At 43.1% G+C, this 22,954-nt stretch overlaps 1 protein-coding gene across 1 annotated transcript in view; it reads right to left on the bottom strand.

The window, feature by feature from the left end:
* CHUK (component of inhibitor of nuclear factor kappa B kinase complex) overlaps nucleotides 1-22,954 on the bottom strand; it is a 28,058-nt gene that overhangs the window by 3,375 nt on the left and 1,729 nt on the right. The window contains exons 3-19 of the mRNA XM_030453071.1: nucleotides 22,747-22,861; nucleotides 20,493-20,562; nucleotides 17,308-17,396; nucleotides 16,433-16,522; nucleotides 15,722-15,846; nucleotides 14,098-14,205; nucleotides 12,456-12,591; nucleotides 11,254-11,448; nucleotides 10,774-10,876; nucleotides 8,383-8,506; nucleotides 7,188-7,339; nucleotides 6,171-6,232; nucleotides 4,706-4,815; nucleotides 4,326-4,375; nucleotides 2,500-2,596; nucleotides 1,504-1,651; nucleotides 565-698 (exon numbers count right to left, since the gene is read on the bottom strand). Of these exons, the coding sequence (XP_030308931.1) occupies nucleotides 565-698; nucleotides 1,504-1,651; nucleotides 2,500-2,596; nucleotides 4,326-4,375; nucleotides 4,706-4,815; nucleotides 6,171-6,232; nucleotides 7,188-7,339; nucleotides 8,383-8,506; nucleotides 10,774-10,876; nucleotides 11,254-11,448; nucleotides 12,456-12,591; nucleotides 14,098-14,205; nucleotides 15,722-15,846; nucleotides 16,433-16,522; nucleotides 17,308-17,396; nucleotides 20,493-20,562; nucleotides 22,747-22,861 (1,908 nt within the window). The remainder of the gene's footprint in view (nucleotides 1-564; nucleotides 699-1,503; nucleotides 1,652-2,499; nucleotides 2,597-4,325; nucleotides 4,376-4,705; nucleotides 4,816-6,170; nucleotides 6,233-7,187; nucleotides 7,340-8,382; nucleotides 8,507-10,773; nucleotides 10,877-11,253; nucleotides 11,449-12,455; nucleotides 12,592-14,097; nucleotides 14,206-15,721; nucleotides 15,847-16,432; nucleotides 16,523-17,307; nucleotides 17,397-20,492; nucleotides 20,563-22,746; nucleotides 22,862-22,954) is intronic.

Below are 22,954 nucleotides of genomic sequence, written 5' to 3' on the forward strand. Positions count from 1 at the left end.
AGAAATGGATAGCACAGTGCTAGCTGATGGAGAACACAAGCTTTACATGAGCATGGCATTTGGACCAAACTAATTCCTGATTTTTTAAGAGGATTAGTAACATATGAGCTACTGAAACTGTTTTTGAATGATAAAAAACCCAAAACAACAGACATTGAACCAGATGGATTGCTTAGTACTGGCCCTGACTTCAGATCTCAGTTTGAATTATGAGTTTGTAAAATCACTGAAGCTGTAAAAGGGACTAAATATGGCCTGATTTATCTGGCATTTGCACCAGAACCTGGCATGAAAACAAACTGCATTTTGGCTTAAAATGTTGTTGCTGCACTTTGCTGTGGTGTGGCCAGTGGTCAGTTACTTAAACTCCAGTCAGGAGTTGGACAGTGTTGCCTTCCAAGACAGCCTCATACTCCAAAACTCTTCCTGCCCAGCATACCCAAGACCCACCACACATGTGATGAAAACCCATGTGGTGGAGACACCAGTAGCAGAAGACAGGATTTCAGAGTGCAAGTATACTAAATGGCTACACAATGGTCTCCTTTTCCCAACAGCTCTTACCCATCAGGAATAGGCACAGACAACAGAGGGTGAGGTACGTTCCCTGATGAGCTCTGTGGGAGCCACGTGGCTGCTGGAGCTGAGGCTGTCCCTTCCAGGCTGGAGCTCACCAGTGATCGAGAAGGGCTCTGAGTCTGGAAAAAAGAAATTCATCTGTTGTGATGGACAAAGGAAGAATTTAATCAGGCTTAATTATTTTGTACTCAAGAGTTGTGATTAAACATAAGCACTGTTTGAAACACATACACAAATCTAGGCCATGCCTGTGGCTGGTAAGTCAGCTGAGACAGCCCTCTGCAGTTCTGCAAACAGCTGGTACCAAAAATCTCTGCCATTAAGTCACTCATGTTGTACCTGGCACATCTTCCACACTGAGGAATTAGGAGACTGTGCCATGTCCTAAACTGTGAGTCCTCCCCAGCAGCAACTCTTGCTGCAGGGAAAGGCATATCTCCTATACTGACCTTGAATGCAGGCATGTGGAAAACAGGAGGTTGCTTCAGGTGTGCAGTCGCTTTAATTGATGCAGAAAAAGCAGTGTAGTCTTAAAACACTTTAAAGTAGCCAGGAAAGCACCTTATTTGCTTTTATGGCATCAGAATATTGATAGTTAACACACCAGGCTGGAGCTGACCAAGTGTACATGCTCAAGGAGCGGCCAACCCTGGATGTTCAGGGAATGCAAGAACAAGGCTCATGGCATGTCCACAGCAGCCCAGCCACCAGTCATCTGCAGTGAGATGACTTACTGGGACCAAGGACTCCCGATGGGCTCTTTTGCAGGACTTAGTCTATCTCCTTTCTAAACCTGTGTCAATATTTCTCTGCAGTACAATCAGTGGTTGTGTGGGCAATTATCCCTTTCTGGTGTCTTTGAAGTTTCACATGATAACCCCTGGCTCCTGCACAGAGCAAACAAACAGTCCAGAAGCTACTTACACAAGCAATTTTCAGCAAATGCCATATCTCCCTTTGTCTTTTGCCCTGCATCTGCATCACCAGGCTGTCAGCTTCCTTGATGTTATTTAAAGCCACTTCAATCTTTGGAAGCAAGTCGATGATCTTCTGCTTACAGCCCAAGAGCTTGCTATAACAAAAACCAAACACAAAGTTACTTGCCAGCTCATGTGGCAACACATTCTGGCAAAAATAAAAGGCTTGCTTAAAGATTCAAGAAAAATGATGTGAGAACACCTCTTTCTCTTAGCACAGCACTGTGACAGCTGCAGGTACAAAAGCTGCAAGACAGGAGAGACCCCCACACTTGTTCCAAGACTCAAAAGCAGGCATGTAACATGACTATCAATACCCACAATAACCACAATATAAGTTGTTCTTATTTGAAATGCAATTGACCCTGATGACAATGGAAAAAGAGAGCAACTCTTGTTTTATTAATCTTCTCTGTCCTGTGTTGGTCTTTGAGGGCTGACTAAACCATAGCTAACAACTTTCTCTACAGGACTTCCTAAGCATAAGCCATCACATGCAAATAAAACTAGATAATGCTTTGCTAACTTCTGAGGATCTACATGATGACATTTTTTCTGAGCTACATGAAGAATTACTGAACAAATCACAGTGGTATCTTCTCAGTTGTTACTCTACTCCTTTTTTTTTTTCCTAACGTTTTAACCCCAACCTAAATACTAACACAATTTGCCTCATTTTAAAGTGAACTCTTCGATGGTTACAATACCAGCCACTGCATTGTCCTCCCCTTCCCTATTAGCTGTACATATTAGCTGTACATTTTTATAAAGTGGAAATTCAATAGACACAAAGGAGCAGAATTAATATTGCCATGAGAAATGTATCCCTGTGGATGGAGCTTTTGGGCTCTGGTCTCCATGGTTTTCCCTCTCCTTTCCTGATACAAAGTGACTAAAGCTGCAAGTTTTACTTGGTTTTTTTTTTTATTATGGTGTATAGTACCTGAGATGGCCGAAGAGCTCCTTGAGAACTCGATCTTGGCTCTGTACTGTCTGCACAATGATCTTTACCATGTCCGTGCTGTCACTGTAGGCATTATCTGGAAGGGTCATCAACCACATTAGTTAACTGCTCTTCAGCAAGGAGCCACTCTGGACACAAATGCCCAGAGTCAAGGAATTATTTGACTCAACAAATACAAACAAACTGAAACATCTTAAAATCTGTCATGGTCTCTCATTAGGCACAGCCTTTCCTCACTGTCTCCTCTCCAAAGTAACATACACAGTTCCAGTCACTCTTGCTGTCTCAATACTAGTTTCAATAATGACTGCAGGTAGCTGTCATATACACAAGCAACCAAACTTTCTGCTCACCAGTTACAATGTTCAGAACATAATAACCCCCAAACATGGGGCTCCATCCAGTACAACTGTCCTGGGTTAGTGTAGTGGTGTTTTGGAAGCCAGGAGGCCAACAGGGGTGGCTCCTGTGAGAAGATGCTGAAAGCTCTTCCAGTTCCAGTTCTGGCCCCACCTCTGCCCAAGGCTGAGCACAGAGGGGAAGCTGGATGTGCCTCTGTGAGTAACATATTCAAGAAACTGCAAACATAAAAACCACCTGCAAAGCAGTGGAAAGAAGGAGGCAATGCCAGAGTAAAGGCATCAAGGTCAGTGAGGAAGGAGAGGGAGAAGGTGCCTGAGCAGAGATTTCCCTGCAGCCTGTGGTGAGATGGCAGCTGCCCCCCTGCAGCCCATGGAGGAGCACAATGGGGCAGTGCCTAAAGGAGCACGGTGAGCAGATGTGGACCTGCTGCTGGAGAGTGTCACAGGTAGGCAGATGTGAAGAGCCAGCCTGTGCAGGATCACAGAGAAGGGCAGATGTGGATTTGCAACTGTGGAGTACCCTGTGTCAGGGGAGGTGACTGTTCCCAAAAGAGGTTGTGACTCTGTGGGCAGCCCACGTTGGAGCAGTTTGTTCCTGAGGGACTGAAGCCTCGTGGGAGAGACTCATGTCAGAGGGGTTCTTGAAGGACTCTTTCCCATTAGAGACTCTGTGTTGGAGCTGAGAAAGAATGTGAGAAGCCTTCCCCCTGAGGAGGAAGGAGCAGCAGAAGCAATGGGTGGTAAACCAACTCTAAACCCTGACTCCCAGTCCAGGCAAACCCCTGGCAGAAATTCAGGCCCAGGAACAATTGGGGTGGGGGGAAGGTATTCAGATCTGGTTATGTTTTCTCTTTCTCCTGGTAGATTAAATTAGGTTTTGCCTTCCCAAGTTGAGTTTCTGGTTTTTTGCCTGTTACTGGGGGAATGAAAACCTCCCTATCCTTGTCCTGATTAATGAGCCCTTGGATGGATTTTCTCTTCCCTGTCTCACAGTGGGGGTGTGGGGTGAGCAGAGGTCTGGTTGATACCGACTGGGTCTAAATACTGCCAATAATTAAGAGAGGAAAGGGAGTAAAGGGACTGCCCTGTGGTTGGAGTGACAAACAGAGGAACAGCAGCTCTTCCCATACCCTGGGGGAGTAAAGAAATAGCACTGAGGGTAGGTAAAAATGGTAGAGAATGCCAGAAGGCAGACACATGTTCAGGGCAGATGCTCCAAGACAGAAAACCAAGAGACAAACCCAGAACTGAAGCAACAGGACTACAGCGATCTGGGAGAAGCTCAGCACAAAAGAAGAAACCAGCTTAGGTGTACCCTTGAGTTTTTCTATAGTAAAATCATTTGCCTTCTTCTACAAAACAGTATTTTCTGGGCTTGAGTTCAGAAAAAACTAGTCATGCAGTACAAGTGTGAAACAGTCTGCAAACCAGCTCCTTCCATACCTGGAGGTCTTGTTTTTAATTGCTTGTATAGGTCTATGGCTCTTTGCTCCCTTTAAAAAGAAGAAAAAGGTAAGTTAGGCATATTAGAAGACGAGTTTACTGAAGAGACTGAATGTTACTCTTTCTTGCAGAGCTAGCTTTCAGATACAGCAGTGCAGACTTCTGCATTAGGATACTGCCAAGTAATTGTCATAACTTCAAGATGAAGCAGGAATGTACAGCCAAAGTGGTGGGCTCTTCACTTTTACTGCAAACTACTCTATACTCACAGTTTGCAAAAAGCAAGGAGGGCATTTCAAAAGTGCTGATGGAACCACTTCAGGCACTGAAATAGAAGAAATCCATTTATGTACAATAACAACAACAATCAAAGGACTTACAAGCTCTCCATGACCTCTCCTTGGCGCCTGGCGTACGGACTCTTCTGAAGCTCAACAATCTCTGTGTGCAGAGCCATGATCTGCTCATCCAGATATCCAATATCTTTAGCCTAGTGGTGAAATGTAAGTACAAATCAGACTGCAGGACAGGAGCAATAAGGTGGCTAAAGATCCTCAGAATACCTGTATGGATAATGGACTGACTCCACACAGAGTTTATGAAAAAAAAAAAAGCTCTCTGATACTACTGCTGCTACAATAATTGAGGTTACTGTTACTATCTTCTCAGTGCATAATACCACTGAGATCCAGATCACTGATAACCACGCTGGATGAGAAAAATCAGTTTCTTCATAAATTCTATCTCTTTGGGATACATGCTGCATGCACACACACTCTCTGGCTCTACGTATGTTCTAGCAGTGAAGATTCTTTTCTCCTTCTCACAGTATGGACAGAGGAATGCTTTCACATTTTACCCTCCCATATGCACTTTGGCCTGACATTTCTCTGGTATTTCACATCTTACTCAAAGCAATATATAAGACACCAATCTTATGCCAAGCCCTCCCACTAAGTTAGGAGAGGCAACCAACAACAAGATTTCTGAGTGTGAGGAACAGGAACGTGGTGCCAGACATGGACTGAAATCCCCAGCAGTTAAGGAAGCACTGGTCACCTCAGCAGTGACCTCTTAGCACCATGGCCTGTAGGCACTGAGACTGTGGGCCTTCCTGAGAAAGTATATTAGCATTTAGATAATAATAATAAACCATGAAGCGAGAAGCCACACAATAAAAAGAGAATCAGCTTGGAAGAAAAATGTGAAGTAATCCCTGTTATCAACTGTTATCCAGACTTTAACTGGAGCACTGTGACTCACCACACAGCATAACTGTGTCTCTTGAAATCACAGAAGTTGAGCTGCCCCCTAGACAGATACCACTGTATATTATAGAGTAAAACATTTCCCATCCCTGAATATTGGACATAGTGTGACTATAGATGTGGGCTGCACAGTCCCAACGTAATTCTTATGGTCTGCAAAGTAAATATTTGTTGAGGTTCCTGGTTTTCTGGAAACAGCCAGGGATAGCTTTTGGAATGGCTGTTCACTTCCAGCAATGGAAATTTTTGTGTGCAATAAATCCAACCAGGAAGACTCCTGTCTACAGCAACACTATTTCTTTTAGGCAATAAATAATGTGTGTCTACAGTTTACTCTCCTATATAGGCAACTGAGTCCAGTGACATTTCTGCTGGTTTTATTCAAATCACTAGATTCAAACAACCTGGTGACTAAAGACTGCTTTTCTTTTTTAATGCACCCATAGCAATATTCTCATTCCCACAGCAGGTAGGATATGGAACATGCTGAAGGGACAGAGCAGTGGCACATATGACCCTCTAAGTTCCTATCATGATCTTCACAGATTGATAACAAAGCTTCTTTGCTATCCTTTACCTTCGCACACTGTGAGGCCTTCTCTTCCATCTCCTTCCAGGCTTTGAGCATCTTTTCTGAAGCTTCAGAGAAGAGAATTTTCATTTATGAAAAGTTATAGACACAAAAATTAAGCACAACTTAAACTTTACATACATCAGCCGAATCTGAAGGACCAAGCAGACAGCAAAACAGCAACTTAACAACTCCATGCTCAGCCTTAACTCACACACAAACCCTTTGGTAGGATTTCACTGTTTGCTATCACCGGTCTAAAAGGAGTTTGAGTCTCTAAACTCCATCATTGATCTCAAAAACTGCCACTTTTGATTAAGCAAGGACAGTCCAAAACCAGGTCACCATGTCTATCCATTTTCCATCATCATCATTATTCAGCCTAATCATAATTTTTCACTTGAGCTTCAGGTTTGATCCACATATCCAAACTATGAATAAATATTACTATTGCCCTGTGAATCGTGTTTATAAGATACAGATGTTTCTGTGACAGTAAAACTGTAGCTGGTGATTTTTTACTTTATCTCCCCTCCTGACTCACGCTACCTCCTGATACCAAGCACAGTACAATCACTCCCTTAGTGCCACTCAAAGCAGCATTTTCTACAACCACCATGCCCATTTGTTGTGCTATGCATGGTTAGTGGCCTTTCCTCTGTGCATCAAGTACAGCAACTGTGCCCTTCACTTTATGCCCAGTGGCAACTCCAAAGGAGTCAGACTCTGAACAATGGCAAACATTTGCATCCAGTACTATTAACTTTCTTAGCTTGGTGTTCTCAGTGGGGAACAGCTGACCACCTGTTTCACTGTCACTGAAAACATTTTATTTTTTATACTCTTGCCTTTGCTTCTGCCAAATTCTTCTACATCAGCACCATTAGGGTGCTGAAGAACACCATTCATTCGTTTTCTTTCAAGCTAGTTCTTACCCAAAGTCCTTCATAGTCAGTCTGATCCTAAATAGGATCCTATATATGATCAGACAAGACACCCAGGCAAGTATTACCCAGTACATACATATGCCATAAGCCATCTGGTCACTGTATTTCTCCAGGTCGAGACGAATGCTTTGATGAAAGAATTCCAGCTTTGCTTTCAGTTGCTGAGATGCTGATACCATATTGTTTTTCATTTTGATTAGGTTGGCATTATACCGAAGGAGACTGAGCCTAGCAAATTCAACAAGAACAGCACATATTAGTTGGAAAGCAGATCTGGACTTACATGGCCAGTACTGTCCAATTACCTGAAGGAAAGACAGATATATTTTTGTCAAGCTCTGTTAAACACTCTTTGAAATGTAGAATATTGCAGTTTACGTTGCCCCTGGTAAATGCTGGTGCCTTTTTTATAACTTGAGATAAATGACACTGCCCATTCTGTGATTCAGTCATGGAACAAAACCCTACAAACGTAAGGAACAGTTCCACTTGTTCTGCCTCTTGTGAAATGACTGCCCTGGCCTGCACTACTACAAATGCTATCAGCAGGTAGAGGCAGGGGATGATCCTTCTCCTCTACTCAGCACTGGGTCCAGTTCTGTGCTTCCCAATACACCAGAGACATGGACATACTGAGAGGCCAGCGAAGAGTTATGAAGAATAATAAGGGACTGGAGCATCTCTCCTGTGAGGAAAAGCTGAGGGAGCTGGGACTCTTCTCAGCTTGGGGAAGAGACAGCAGAGTGGGGATCACCCTGAGGGAGGATGCATGGAGAATGGAACAAAGCCCTTTTCAGTGTTGCCCAGTGACAGGACCAGAGGCAATGAGCAAAAACTTGAAACACAGGAGGCTCCTTCTGAACACTGACTGTAATGGTGACCAAGCAGAGGCACAGGTTGCCCAGAGAGGTTGTGGAGTCCTCATCTTTGGAGACATCTAAGAGCTACCTGGGACAGGTGACCCTGTTGGAGCAGGGGGTTATACTGGATGACCCCCAGAGGTCCCTGATGACCTCAACTATTCTGTGAGACCACGACTATATTCAAGGTTCAATTTTTTTCATTTATTATTAATGTCAGGAACTATGTAATGAAACTCCAAGAGAAGAAGGAGCTCCCAGTCCAAATATGTTTTACAGTGTAAAAGTATAGAACAGCAGAGGGCTATAAAACTTTGGGTTCATCAAAACTCCCCAAGATGTATATTTCCATGCAAGCAATCTCTGTGTTTGCATAATACTGCATCTTCTGAATAAGGAGTAGCAACTTACATGGCAGCTCTCTGGCCCTGGAAAAGCCTGCTGTAATCTTCTTTCAGCCCAATCACGTAATGAACGGCTTCTGCCCACACCTTGCGCAGCTGAGGAATTGGAAGTTGGATTTTACTATCCTGTACTGAATGCAAGAAAAACACAATTGTAGACAAATGAAAGGGCAACTTAAGAAAAGAACTTCAGTGCTTAAATATTCCTAATTCATGCCTCAAGTGCATGAAATAAGGGATCAAGCTACATAAGATACGCTCAGTTTTTACTGAGCAGTTATGCTGCCTACGTGTGCATAAGCATTTTACGTTATGGCTCCCCAGGTATCTGACAGCCTTTTATTGGCCAAGCAACAGCTTGCATTTTAAGTCCCAGGTATGAGAGTACTGATTTCTTTGAGCACTTCGGCCCATTGGCACTAGCAGACATGGAGTATGTAGCATGAAACATGGCATGAGGAAAGACCTATGGGTGGCTTTATCAAAAACTCTATTTAAAGCACTCGCCTGAGCTATCAATTGGTCCCTGTCTTGACACATGTACAATATGAAAATGTCTTCAAATCTTTCATATATTTCCTCTCAGATATTTGAATGGAGATGTTTAAGAATAAAAGATGCAGGACTTAAGTGTGTTCCCATACAGAGATGGGGAACTGTCAGTAGGTTGGGACATCAATAGATACATTGCAAAAAGCCTTAGCCCCAAGAGATTCAACACAATGATGCCATGCAATGAGTTTCACCAGAATAAAATGGCCCAGAACACATGAAAAAAATAGAATAAATCTGAGTGACAGTAAAAAGAGACAGGGAAAACCATCCCAACTTCTCCACAGCCTGGCCAAAGAAAATAAAGGTATTGAATTCTAACTGTATGTCCTTTATATGCAGTATCCCAGTAATGCCTCCTGTCCCTTGACACTATTTTTTTTTTCATAGGGATACACAAGGTCCTTCACACAGGTATACTGGATATATATATATATGCCTTCATAGAGGTATATTAGGTCCTGAAGATGATTGCTGTCATTTCAGGGGACATGTAAGTGAAGCTGTAAGCAAAGAAGCAGCTTTTGTCTATGGTCTCAAAGTATGCTGATGATGCCAGGGCCAGACAGAAGAACCAGCATTAACAGGAATCAACTCAAGAAAATCCCATGAGTACTCATGCAGCAACAGACTCCCAGGAACTCCCAGGAACTAAACAAATGGACTTTCTCAGATACTTGTCTCTACTCGGTGAGACCAGAAGTAGGACCAGTGCTATAGAGTTATGGAAACATTATTACTAGAGCTAAAAACTATTGGGAAACCAGCACAAGAGTTCAAGTTTTAAACCTTTGCCAAGTGTGCCTTTGAAGACCAGCCCTAAGTCATAACCTCCAGGGGAGAGTGACAACAGTTCTGCTGCTGGTGCTGTGTGGCCAAACACAGTGCTGTAGCTTCATGATCAGAGCAAGGTGGATTTCTTATACAGGGCCTGAATGATGAGCAGCACAGAATGAGTGACTTGTTCTTTCTTTTAGCTGAGAAACTAGAGATGGATCACACCTGAAATGGAACTGTCACAGATAATAGAGGGCAAAAATGTTATCTGTATCCTTGGGGAGCTGATATAGGGTTCTGAAGCATACAGTTAGGAGATGTGCCCTCCTAGGTAGGAGGGTACCTGCTTATAACTATTCAAAGCACCCAGTCTCAGAAGACAGGACTGCAATGAGCTGGAACTTACTTGAACCCGTGCACAGCGAGGAGGAGAAGAAAGGATATGTGCCAAACCCTATGATAAGAAGATCCTTGACCTTTGGTACCACAAAAGGATGTCTACTTGGGCTAGGTCCCAAGTTATGCAAACATCTTTGGGTACAATGTCACTGAAACACTCAGTGGGTATGAAGTAACAAGACCCTTTAGCAGAGCAGAAGGCTGTGCAAATGAAAACACAGCCCTGAAGCCAGAGTCTTCTTTCCAGGATGCAGCATGCATACAGACTAAAAGTTTCCTGCTACAGGCTACAAGATTAGCTTGCACATGTTGCCTCCCAAGCCTTCACTCACATCATGGCTCTGCTTAAGTAGGGCAATGATTATGTTCAAGAGTTTAGGTGGGTCAGATGCTATTCAGTGCACAGAATTTGACACAAGGGCAAACACCTAAGATGAATCCTTAAGTTGCTCTACACGAGATTTCCCAAAGGGTAGGCAACTCCGTTATACCTATAATATCTGGAGATACAGCCCTGTAGATCAAACTTTGTTAAGCTGCTCCAGGTTCTTAAATGATCCTCTTTGAATTAGAGAATGCCTTTCAAGATTTGAGATTTGTAAGGCAATCTAGTCTCATTTTATACGAGAAGCAGTGCCTTCTGTTCTCAGCTGTCCTCCAGCATACTTACCAATATAATTTACACAGTCAGACAGACTCCGAGAAGCAAAGGGTCCATCATAGACAGTTTTGCTTTTATCAAACAGATAGACCATGTAGCTATCCCAGCCTCTCTGATGAGAAAAGAGAACATAAACAAGACAAATCCCAAACACAGTTCCCATTAACCCTGGTTAGTAGCCCTGGTTATATCACAGAATAATTTTTCTGGACAGACACTCTTCTTATCTGGTGACTTTAAAAGCTGGTTCTGACAGATCCCACAGAAACACAGGGCCCTTTGCTACCAAGTTACTTTATTTAACTATTTAGACCAAGTATAACTATGGGAATCCATGTACATTTCCTCAGAAAGGAAATAATGCCAGACCTTAAGACTTAAGAGAGCAAACTTGCTCCAGCAGGAGAAAATTAAGGCCACTTATCTCCCCTAAGATATTTAAATTCCCTGAGAATGTGAAAGACATTAAATGAACAGAATAATTCTTACTACGCCATCAATAACACACTGGGAAGCAGGTTTCCGAGGGTCCAGGCAAATCCCTGTTTCCAACAGCAGTTCCTGATTTCCAGAACTTATTCCAGTTTCAAACTCAATGCGAATCTGAAGGGAATGAAGGCTTTCCTCAGGTTGCAAGAGAAATGAAACAATTTTGGCAGAGGTCATGTTTAGCATGTGAACTATCTGTAAAAAGAGCACAAGTTGATTACAAAACACTGGCTACCAAAGACAAAGGACACAAAGGCCTGGGAGGGTGTATGTTGCAATCAACTCATTAGGTTGAGAGCATCATTTGAGATTTAATGACTACAATAATCAAGTTCAGGAGTAAAGCCCCATAAAAGTCTGGGACTGTAACCTTTAACTTAATGTCACAGAAAATGACAAGGAAACCCATTAACAGCCTACACAAATCATGTTGCAGATTAATGACATTAAAAGAATGGTGACAAACTAGCACAAAGGCTGATCTTGAGCCTTGCTTGCTCTGATGCTGACCAATACAGCTCCAAAGAAAATGAGTCCAATTTCCTTTAACCCCTCTCAGTGCTTGTCTTCTCACTGCTCTCATGGCCATCTCTCTAGTTTTACTGGATCTGGGCTGAGACTGTAGGGCCCAACCCGCACCACAATACACAGATTTTGACCAATCCCTATTATGGGCACAGTATTTTATGTTTCAGGCTTCAATTCCTTGGGAATCCTTCTAGATCAGACCAGATTATCCTCTGGCTTCTACACATGCTTGCCTCAGCTAGTCTTACTCCAGCAAAGCTTCCATAATTACTAGAAGAGGAAGAGTCAGGTGAATGTAAACTCTGTTCTGCTATAGATACTACTACAGTACCTGGACCTGGAGGTCACAGCATTAGTAGTGGAGCTCATGAAAACTGTTATTAGCAAATATTAAACTACTATTAGATCTTGGCGAGTCCTTTCTGAGATGACAGGCAGCAAAATAGGATCATTCTTCTGATCCAAGTGTAAAGCAAGAAACTAATATTGCTGCTGATATTTTGCCTTCTGGATATGTACTGGACAGGCTATATATACACTCACTTCCTGATACCAAGAAAAACATTCCTCATGATCCTACAGCTGGATTATGCCAGAATTATAGCTTTTGTCCACTGAACATACTTTATTCCTCTGAGATGGTTTCAATATGCCTTGTAACAAACCTCACTTACCTTCAAATTCAGTATGTGATCCATTAATAGGAAACACTTGGGACGACTGGTCTTAGGATCTAAACCACCACCCCTCTGTTGTGGATCCCAGTTGAGCATCAGTTGCAACCAATTTTCCATTGGATCTACAATTAAACTAAATCAGAGGGCCATAAGAAAGAGACAACAGATACTCTACAACTTAAGTCCCCTTAAGAAACCAGGTTCTCACATAAGCTGAAAGGTTACAGCTCTGGTTAGAGACTGTATATGTGCAACACCCACTGAACATGTGTGAACAGCAGCAAACTGGCCACAGTCCCTCGTCCCGACAGCAGGGAAAGCCTGGAAGGGGCGAAAAGTGCACAGAGACCGAGCAGCCTCACAGCAGCAACAGCCTTTGCTGACTTCAGCAGGAGTACACCCCCATCCAACACATCTTGTATCACACTACTCCCTCTCCTGACTCCTATTCCTTGAGTCAAAGGTATCTTGACACATCAGTAAGGTGTGTCAAAATGGATAAGGGGGAAAAAGTTTGTTTTGTTTTTTCTCCAGAAACTAACTCTGATACACACAAAATCAAATAGTTTTCAAAGCCTGATCTGCAATAACCATCCCTGTGCTGCAGAGCCACATGGGAGGTTCTCCTCCCTGTTTACCCACACATACGTGTATCATCAAGCACATCTTTAAAAGCAGCACAAAGTGCAAAAAGCCCAAAGCACTGGTACAAAACCACTTACTTCACTCTCAACTCCAGTATTTTTCCTAGAAATCTGCCACTGCCAATGACTTGTGCTGCACTGCTGGGCACATCTAACATGAGTCCTAAATAAGTGACAATGATGAGAGCCTAACTTCTGACTCTGTACAGGACAATTAATTCAGGTTCAAAGCCCTCCTGGAGGTCTTCAGTCTGAGCCATAACCCACAGGTGGGTCAAGGTCGCAGCTAGAGCAAGGTGCTCAGGACTGTGTCCAACTGAGTCTGAGCAGTCCCTGCTGATGGAGATTCCCACTGCTCAGGGCTCTGTCCCAGGGATGCATCAATAACACAGGGAAATCTTTCTCCTGTGCCAAAATTCTGTTTCCCCTGTTGTAACTTGTGTCTTTTGTCCTTTTGCTTTGTCTCTCTGAGAAGAGCTTAGATCCATTGTCTCTGTAATGCCCCAACAGAGAGAAGAAAAAATTAAATCCCCCTTGACCTTCTTTTCTCCAGACCAGCTTCCAGGGCCTCTCCTTGTATGTTCTATCCAACAGGCTTTGACCATCTTTGTGGCCTTTGCTGGACTTGCTGTCATTTTCCCAATACCCATCCTAGAAGCTTCTTCTGTGTGGAGGAGCTAACTCAAGTAACTTGGTCTATGACATTCTACACTATGAAGTTATCAGGTAGCTGTTACTCAGTGGTCTTGTGATTATGTGTGGAAAGCAGCCATGGAGTTCACACTGCAAGGTGAACCACCATCATCTTGCCAAATGCAGAGTGAACTGCTACTGGAGAGCCTGAAGTACAAAAAAAATGGTAGCTTGAGAGGTGCTTGAAACACTGCTTTAAGAGAAAGAAGGAGGACACCTCAGCTCTTGGGACAGAGGAGGAAGAAAACTCAGTTTAAAAGATGAGCCAAAAATCATCACATGTAGCCCAAGGACACACTTACCTACAGAGGCTGTGAGGCTGTGGCAAATGGGTACTAAAGCGAACCTCCCCATTCATCTCCTCAGAAGCAAAGATGTGCTTTGGATCCTTCTTCTTGATTTTTTCATGCCTAGAAAATAAAATAATTTGTGGATATACTGACATTGTTTTTGTAAAGGACCAATTAAATATGGCAGCAGTGAAAAGAGCCACAGTCTAGTACCTTTAGAAAACCAACTCTTCTTTCAGGACAAAGATGACATTTCCAAACAATCCACCCAAAATATCTCCAAGTGCAATTAACTGTCTCTGGAAACATTTTTGCACCTACCTGCAAGGAGGTCTGGTCAGCATCAAGCAAGAGGGTCAACATATAGCAACTTACTGACTACAGAGCAAGTCTGAGCAACAAAATCAGCCTCCACACACTAATGAGACAGATCAGATCTGCAGAAGTCACCTAGCAAAACCTCTGCCCTTACCTTGATACAAGTGAAGCATCAAAGCCACGTTAGAAACACAATGCAACTGGACCCAGCACCAGGGACTCTGTCTCAGTTCCCTCACCCTGGCTCACTCCATCATCTTGCCAAAGTTCAGCTGCTCCCAGAGAAGCAGCATTTCCCAGGGTGAGCCAGCAGCCAGTTGGCTGGGAGGCAGCTGAAGACTTGTTGCTTCTGGGGCTGGCAGCCTGCCCTGTGTCCTATTTGGCCCATCTGAAACTGAAGTTCCATGCATATGGCCTGCACTGTTCCCTTCCTTCTTTTATACATTGGGAAGAGGTATTTTTAATCTCATTCACTCATTAGTTTTCTACTAACACTAGGAAGACAAATTTTCCATGTTGGAAAAAATGCAACAAATAGTGAGCTATTAAAATAGTAACAGATCAGGAGTTAGCAGTGAAAAACTTGCAAAATGTTGATGAAAATGATTTTTTGCTAACACACATTTTTAAGCTAACATGCACAAAACCTCAAATTTACCTTTTCTCTTGTTATAATTTCAATGCTTACAAAAGAACAGGTTTCACATTTTTCCTGTTGCAGAATCACCCTTTTAAAAACCAAGCTTATGTACACTGCTGGTATTGCAAAGTAAGAAGTGGAAAAATAAAAACATGTATTTCTGTCCCTTCTTCAAGCCCTCACAGAGCAAGCAGACAACTCCATATATTTGTTAAAAGTTTTTCAGTCATCACTTTCATGAAGTTGCTTACACACACATAGCTATATGTTTATGACACAAAACATGCTTGGTCTTGCTGTGTGCTATTTATTGCTAAACATAAGTAACCTCATAGCTTAGGTGAAAAAAGGACTGTCACTCCATCCCCTCACATTTTCCTGACACCAATACATAGACTTGTTTATATTTATATTTTCTAATTCAAATGTCACTTATGAAGGAATTATTATGACCACAATATAATAAGCACATACTATGTAAAATTATGTAAAAATAGCCAAACTGTCATCAATACTACTAAAGTAGCAGCAGTAGCTTCTGCAAAGCTTACCAGAGCATTGACCTCACTGCCCAACTACCAATAAGTTAATCATTCTGGTTCACACTGTCACCTCACCACACGTAGCAGCTGTCATTTCTATTGCCTGGCATCACCTCTTGCAGAGCAGGCATCTTACCAGGTAAATGGCTGTAGATTGTGTAAAAAAGGTCTAAATCCTGCAATGCATTCAAACACCATCGTCCCAAAGCTCCAGTAATCAACAGTGCCTGAGTAGGATTTGTTCTCAAAGAGTTCTGGAGCCTAAAAAGGATCACAGAAAGGCATTTTGAAAGTGACATTTCAGGGCATTTATTTTCTTGCATCTCTGCAAACAAAGCTGCATCCAGGCGTGGCCTCCGGCCCAGAGGGCACGGGGACCTGGATGAGGCACTGCTTGGCACTGGCCTGGTGGCACCCAACCCACCAGGAGACGGGAGGGAGCTGGGGTGGTTGGGGAGGCTGTCTGAGAGCAGCCTCCAAAAGTGGCACAGACAGGGGTGGAGGGGATGGACAGAGCCAAGCTCATCTTAGAAGGTGACACAATGAGGGGCAACTGCCCTGTATCACCTGCTCAGGTTCAGGTTAGAAATGAGGAAACACTTCTCCCCCCAGAGAGGGAGAACCCTGGGGTTAGGTCCCCAGAGAGATGCAGGATCTCCATTTTCAGAGGTTTCAGGTCTTGGCTGGGCCAAGCCACAGCAGCCTGACATTGTGTTGATGACAGCCCTGCTGCAAGTGAGAGACTGGACAAGGGACCACTTGCAGGTTCCTCTGATGCATACTTTGGTGATTCTATAAAATGTGGAAATATCACATCACTTGTACACATGGAAAAAAAAATTCTTACCAGATACTGTAATGTTCCAACAAATGAAGTGCATAAACTTCCTTGGTCCAGATCCTTTGCATATCCCAGGTCTATTATTTTGTGAACAATCTATAGACAGTTTAAATAGTTAATCAGAAGAGCAGATTCAGAGAAAAAAAAAGCCACCAAACAACCCAGAATCTGTGCAGTGACATCCAAAGCATACAATCAAGAGGGAAGTCAGAATGGAAATCCTGGAGAACGTCAACAGCAAAGCTCTGACATGTGACACAGTGTAAAGGCTTGATGTTTCACCACAAGCCAACTTCGTCATCATCAGACTTATTTGGGTTGGAAGGGCCTTAAAGATCATCTAGTTCCACCACCTGCTATGGGCAGGGACATCTTCCACTGAACCAGCTTTCTCCAGGCCCCATCCAACCTGGCCTGGAATACTTCCAGGGTGGGGGCAGCCACAGCTTCTCTGGGCAACCTGGGCCAGTGTCTCACCATCCTCACAGGCAGAGAATTTCTTCCTATTATCTTCTCTAAATCTGACTCCCTCTTTGTTGGGATGCATCACTCCTGAGCTTAGAAGTTAATCCTTGAATATTAACCAGCCTTTTTGGGCCCCTCTTCCCTCCACCATTTCATGGTCACTGCAGCCAAGGTTGGCCTCTTGCTTCACATTCTCCACCAGCCCTTCCTTGTGGGTGAGAACAGGGTCCAGCACAGCACCACTCCTCATTGGCCCCAGAAACCTTCTGTCTCAGCTTAGACTTGATTTTATGTAAAGCAGTTTGCCAGTTACAGGTAGGCCAAACAATAACATCTAGATTATTATCCAGAAATGTAAACAACATCTTCCAGAAATGACAGTGGGGGACACCACTGACAGGGGCCATCTGACTTACCTTCCCACCTTCATCCTGAAGAACAATATTTTCAGGCTTTAAATCTCTGTGTATAATTCTGTTCTCATGCAAATACTGGATACCAGACCCTGAAAGACATATGTTTGATTTAACAGAAAATAAACTCACACTGATATTGCTTGTCCTGAAGATATATCTGATAAAAATCTAGTGTCTCTGACTATTGGCTGAAAAGATTTGTAAGGCTTATGCTAGGACTGAAATGGAGGTTGCTATGGGGTTCAGACCTCATGGCATAACTGTAGGTCACATCAGCAAGGAAGCCAAATTATTCTCTGTAGAGCTACAAAATGAACCACAGCATGCAGACAAGCAAAGCAGGTCTCCAAAATGTGCAGGCAGCTTGGAACAGCTCTGTATGTCCTCTAGCCTAAGACATTGGTAAGTTAACATAAGATAACAAAAGACATATTTATATGTATAATCACATTATGCAAGATGCTAATGAAAGAAAACACTGAATTTAAGTGTGCAAACAAAATAAATTGAGTTTCCCTTTGACCTAAAACTACTGCCAAACAGTGTCTTATAGAGCTTCTAGTGAACATCCATTATGGCAAACACACCATAACACTAATCACTCATCAGGAAAAGGACTGTCCAACTGTGATGAAGCAGAAGCAGGGCTGGAGCTAAAACTGATTCCTGGGCAGCCTCTGATTACTGGTGCAGGGAGCAGCTGCCTGAGGTGTCACCAGTAATGCCCAGTCAGCATTAGCAACACTGAGCTTAGGGGCTCAAGGCCTCCCTTCTGCTGGTGTGGGACTTGTATGCTCACGTTAGAACCACTCAGTCACTCCCACTGCTAAAAATGAAAGCCCATGATTACTTTAAGCCAATCTACAAAGATGCTGTCCCCAGAAGGAACACAGGTCCCCAAACTCTCCTTTCCCTGCTGCAACTTCCATGGCAGCATGAGTATTTATGGCACCTTGATCCCAGGACCAATCCAGCTGGAAAATACTAAGAACAAAATAACCTGTTTTTAGACAGCCCACTCTCAAGAACCTGCTCCTCACCTGGGTATGGAAGTAGCTGCAATAAAGGAGGAAATGGGGAAATGCACCCAAAACCAGGCAGAGAGCATGGACTTTGCCTTGTGGCAACAGTCCATAATTGAACTGCCTTGAGGGGACTGTGGAGCCACTAATAAAAAAGAAACAAGATAAATTCTGCTGCAGGAAGGGGAAAATTCACTACTGGTCCACCTAAACTGCAACACTAGATGCTAAATAAGAGATTATCAAGACACAGGACATAAACACTGACAAAACAGCAAGACTTTTTTGTTTGCTTGTTTGTTTTGGGTTTTTAAATCATTATTTTTCCATCTTGGAGATGTGCAAGTGGAAATAAAAGAAAAGGTCCTCTCATCAAAGGCTGAAGGCAGGTATTGTATTTTCCAATTTCCACCATGCGGTTCTTTACATTTTCCTATGCAAAAGATATTCTGACTGCACATTGTGTAAAGGCTACTTCCCACTTATTATGAAGACAGTAGACCCCATTCTGCATGTGGAAGGGGAACAAGGATGAAGGAATGTAGATTTGTGCTTGATTTCAGGACCTCAACTGGAAGTCCTCTGAGCACTGACAGAACAGAAGCCCAGGCCAACATGTCCAAAATGTTTTCTTGTGGCAAAACTAGCTCCATTCCTAGAGGTAAAGATGGGTTATCTGTAAGACAATTAAAAAAACACAAGGAGCTCTACTAAGGAGATCTGCTGGAAAGCCAACTTGCTAAGAGAAACTGTAGGCATCACCCTCAATCAGATGGCTTGTCAACTCAAGGGTGTCGAAGAAGCCAGGCACTTCCTGAAGGACAGAAAGGTCACTGTGTAGAATCACATCATTTCTTTTCTTCCAGTGCCTTCAGTGGCCAAGAATTTGGCATAAAGCAAGCTAAAGCTCAACAATTTGAAAAATAAGATACTTGATAAAACACTTCTGGAGCCCATCAAGTTTGTGTCACAGAAGGATTTCCACAGGTTACTGGTTTTGGGAAATGGCTTTAAAGCAGGCACCCAAAGGTATCAAATTCAACTGTATCCCATGAGCAGTGCTGTCATCTTGAGCTACTCCCAAGCTGCATGGATTTGCTGCCTACTCCCTTTCCAAACTGCAGAATCTGTAATCCATGTGTCTGACACCTTCTGTGACGCAGATCACGTTGATGTCTGGCTAATCCTCATCTTCTGAGCACACTGTGGGCTGCCTTTGGACCCTCCCCGGGGCCATGCACAGCACAAGAGTAGTGTTTGGGTAGAAGGAGGTTTCTTCTCCAACCTTGCACTCCAACTTCCTATGCTGCAACACAGGGCTGGTGCCCCCTGTTACACTGCACACCAAGTACAGTTTGCTCCCATCCATCACCTTTGCACCTGCCCTTTCTGTAGCCCTCAGCCTCCCTGCAGTCAGTCTCATCAGGACCACTTCCTGCTGGGTATGGTATTTGAGGCCCTGGTAGTCTTTGCCAGGCCTTGCCAGGATCTGTGCCCCTCTGGGATGAGGGCTGAGAGCTAATCATTAGCCAGAAGATTGCTGGACTAGCCATGGTATGGTTGGCTTCCTTTTCTGCTATGCTCTTACCTACCCTGCTCCCAACTACATTCTAGTTTATCATCTCCTCTGTACTGTTACTCGAAACAAACAAAATTTCCCACCTTCTAAGCAAACCCTACACAGAGAAGCCACAAGACAACTTCAGCACTTCTCACATTGGTTCTTGCTTTTTGGCCTGTAAAAGTTACATTCTTTCAAGTGACATTCATTTGGAATCTCCAGAGTCATGAACAGAAACAGGGTTTGAAGGTAAAACTGTGACCTTAACAAAACAAAATTTTAAGGTCATAGTTACCTATAACAGGTCACTACTCAGCTTTTCCAATCCCATTCCACTGACACATCATTAGTGCAAACTTCTTGTCTCTGATCAGCAGGGAAACCAAGTCCCTTCCCTCAAACAGAAACCTGATTTGTTTTAATACGCTATTCTCATTCATTATTCCCCTTTTCAGGGTCAGCTGAAAAAGCAAAGCACCATAACACATAATAAAACTAAACAAAAACTAAATTAAACTAACAAAAACTAAAACACAAATGCCATTACACATAACAAATAAACAAAACAAAACCAAAACAGAAAAAGGCATTAGACTACCTACCAATGTCACTAAGCAGAGAAAGTATTTGACTTTCCTTAAGTCCACAGCAGTTCTCTGGCTTGTTTAGCAACTACAGTAAAGAAAAAAAAAGTTTAAATCCACAATACAACAGTCAAGAAAAGCATCTTCCTTCCCCTGCTGATACAACACAGATGAAATACAACTCTAGTTGAATGAGGTAGTTGACTTTGTGAAATAAAAGCATGGGAGAAAATGAAAACAACTCAGAAAAAAAGAAAGTTAATTGCACAGAAATTGCAAAGAAGATTTGTACTGCTAGCATAATTCCACAAAAGCCATAAAAAAGCAAACCATGCAAGCACCTCCACAGTCAACATGCAGTGATAGTGTGGTGACAGTAGTCAGTCCCCACTCCCATAATGCTGCCTGAGCCCTGCAGAGTTGGAGGCACAGTACCAGCCACCCCCCTCCTTGTCAGGCACTTCCCAGCAAAGGGCATGTCCTGTGATAAAGGCACTATTGCTGCAGGCTGTCCCACACCACACAAGTTCCTTTCTTCTGCTCAGACTGCTCAATCCTGACTGCTCTCCCACAAGGGGAAGCTGCTCAACACTTCAGCCACCTTCTAGCTTGCCCTCCAAGCTAATCCTGAGCTAAAAAGCAGATCATTGGCCTGGGGACACTGGAGTGTCCTCAGCATGGACCAATACCTGAACTCTCTACCCTGCCTCAACCTCAGTGTTCCTTTGTCTCCTCCCTTGCCCTTGAATTTTTCTACTTTAGTAAAAGGTATGGTAGAAGCACTGCTGGAAACCCATTCCTAATCACTGTCTCAGCAACCTGTCAATAAGTAGCTTCAGCAATTTCCTGCATACACCCCAAGTCAATCAACAGGTCATCTCATCTTCTGATCACTACACTGAAAACTTAGAGGTGACTGACATGCAGCTCTGCACTGCAGCCATCACTCCTTGGATGATCTCTCTCTTGTCTTTTTGCTGGCCTCCCATGATTCAGGCACAATCAACTGACAAACCTCTAGAGGGAAGAATCCAAACTTCAACATCCCACTCCTAAGTTCTGGGTAGATGTGCTGAATAACAAAGGAGGAGAGGGGCAAAGTCAGAAATCAAGCTCAGACCCCACAAAACTACACTGAAAGAGCACCAGCACTGAAATGTGTGTGGCCTGTATACAGAAGCAGGTAATTTTTCAGGCTTTATGGAAGACTGCAGATGTGCAATAAAAAAATTAATAGCAATGCAAAACAGAAATTACATAAAGTGAGTGTAAGAGAAAGATTTAAACGAGAGCAGGATCAGAAATAAAAACTTTTTTTTCTTTAAGGAACAAAGCTCTACATGTGATCAAATGAAATAGACCACTTTACTTCCTAAATTGTCCCAGCATCTACACAACATCTAAGAATTACTAAATTATCAAATACTGCATTGCAAGTAGAGTTAATGTAATCCCTAATTTCTTGCCCAAGGTCTCAAATTCACCTCCAAGTAGTCTCAAAACTTCTTTTGCAAAAATACAGCACCCAAGGGCCACTGAGAATGTGTTCAGCTATGTGTCTCCAACATCCTATCAATGTCAGCCTCATGTCTTAAAATTGTCCCCATTGCTTAGAAAGCTACCAATACACACACTAACTGCTTATCAAGTTACTGCATTCAACATCTCACATTCCTCGTGCTATTTAACACCAGTATAAAAAAAGGAAAATGAGCTTCCTGATGACTCAGATGAGGTTATTTCTAAGCAAATCTTAACAGAGATTTGCTTCTTCACTTGTACACAAAAAGATGGCTCCTTCCTAAATCCAGCTGGAACAGAAAAGGAATATAAACTCTATGGGGCCATGCAGAAGGCCAGTTCCCAGTTCAGCAGGCAATAGGGCAGTTTCTGAAGCTCCGGAGGCCCTAATCCAGTACTGAAAGGATTCTTATCTGTGCTGAGAGCAATAAAACACTGGGTATGTGTGAATCAAAATCAGACCAGACTCCAAACAGAGACACATTGCAGCAAAGCCAAACATACTGGGTGCAACAGGTTACAGGGAAATTGTATTGATGTTAAAAAAGTTTCACAAAAGGACACACAGCTTCAAGATAAAAGAGTGTCTGCCCTTGGATTGTTCTCTGTCCTCTGGTTTCAGAAACAAAAGCCACTTTCCATTTACATGCCCACAAGAAACACACCATGGAACATAAATGGTTTCACAGCCAGCCACAATTACAGTAGCAGCATCAAGATGCTACATATTGCAAAGCAAAGCAGCCATTACCTTCCGGAGGTCACCCCCTGAACAATATTCCATGGCCAGAAGAGGAACGTCATTAACCAGGAAGTTCATCTCCTCAGGAACTTCACAGGCTTTTACTACATTGGGATGGTTCAACCTAAGGGTATGGAAAGCTGGATCAATATGACTTCTCATTTGGAAGAATGAAATAACAGATTGTCAAGCAATGTTTTGTTTCATCTCCAACTTC

Source organism: Calypte anna, chromosome 6 (assembly GCF_003957555.1).
Source record: "Calypte anna isolate BGI_N300 chromosome 6, bCalAnn1_v1.p, whole genome shotgun sequence".
NCBI lineage: Eukaryota > Metazoa > Chordata > Aves > Apodiformes > Trochilidae > Calypte > Calypte anna.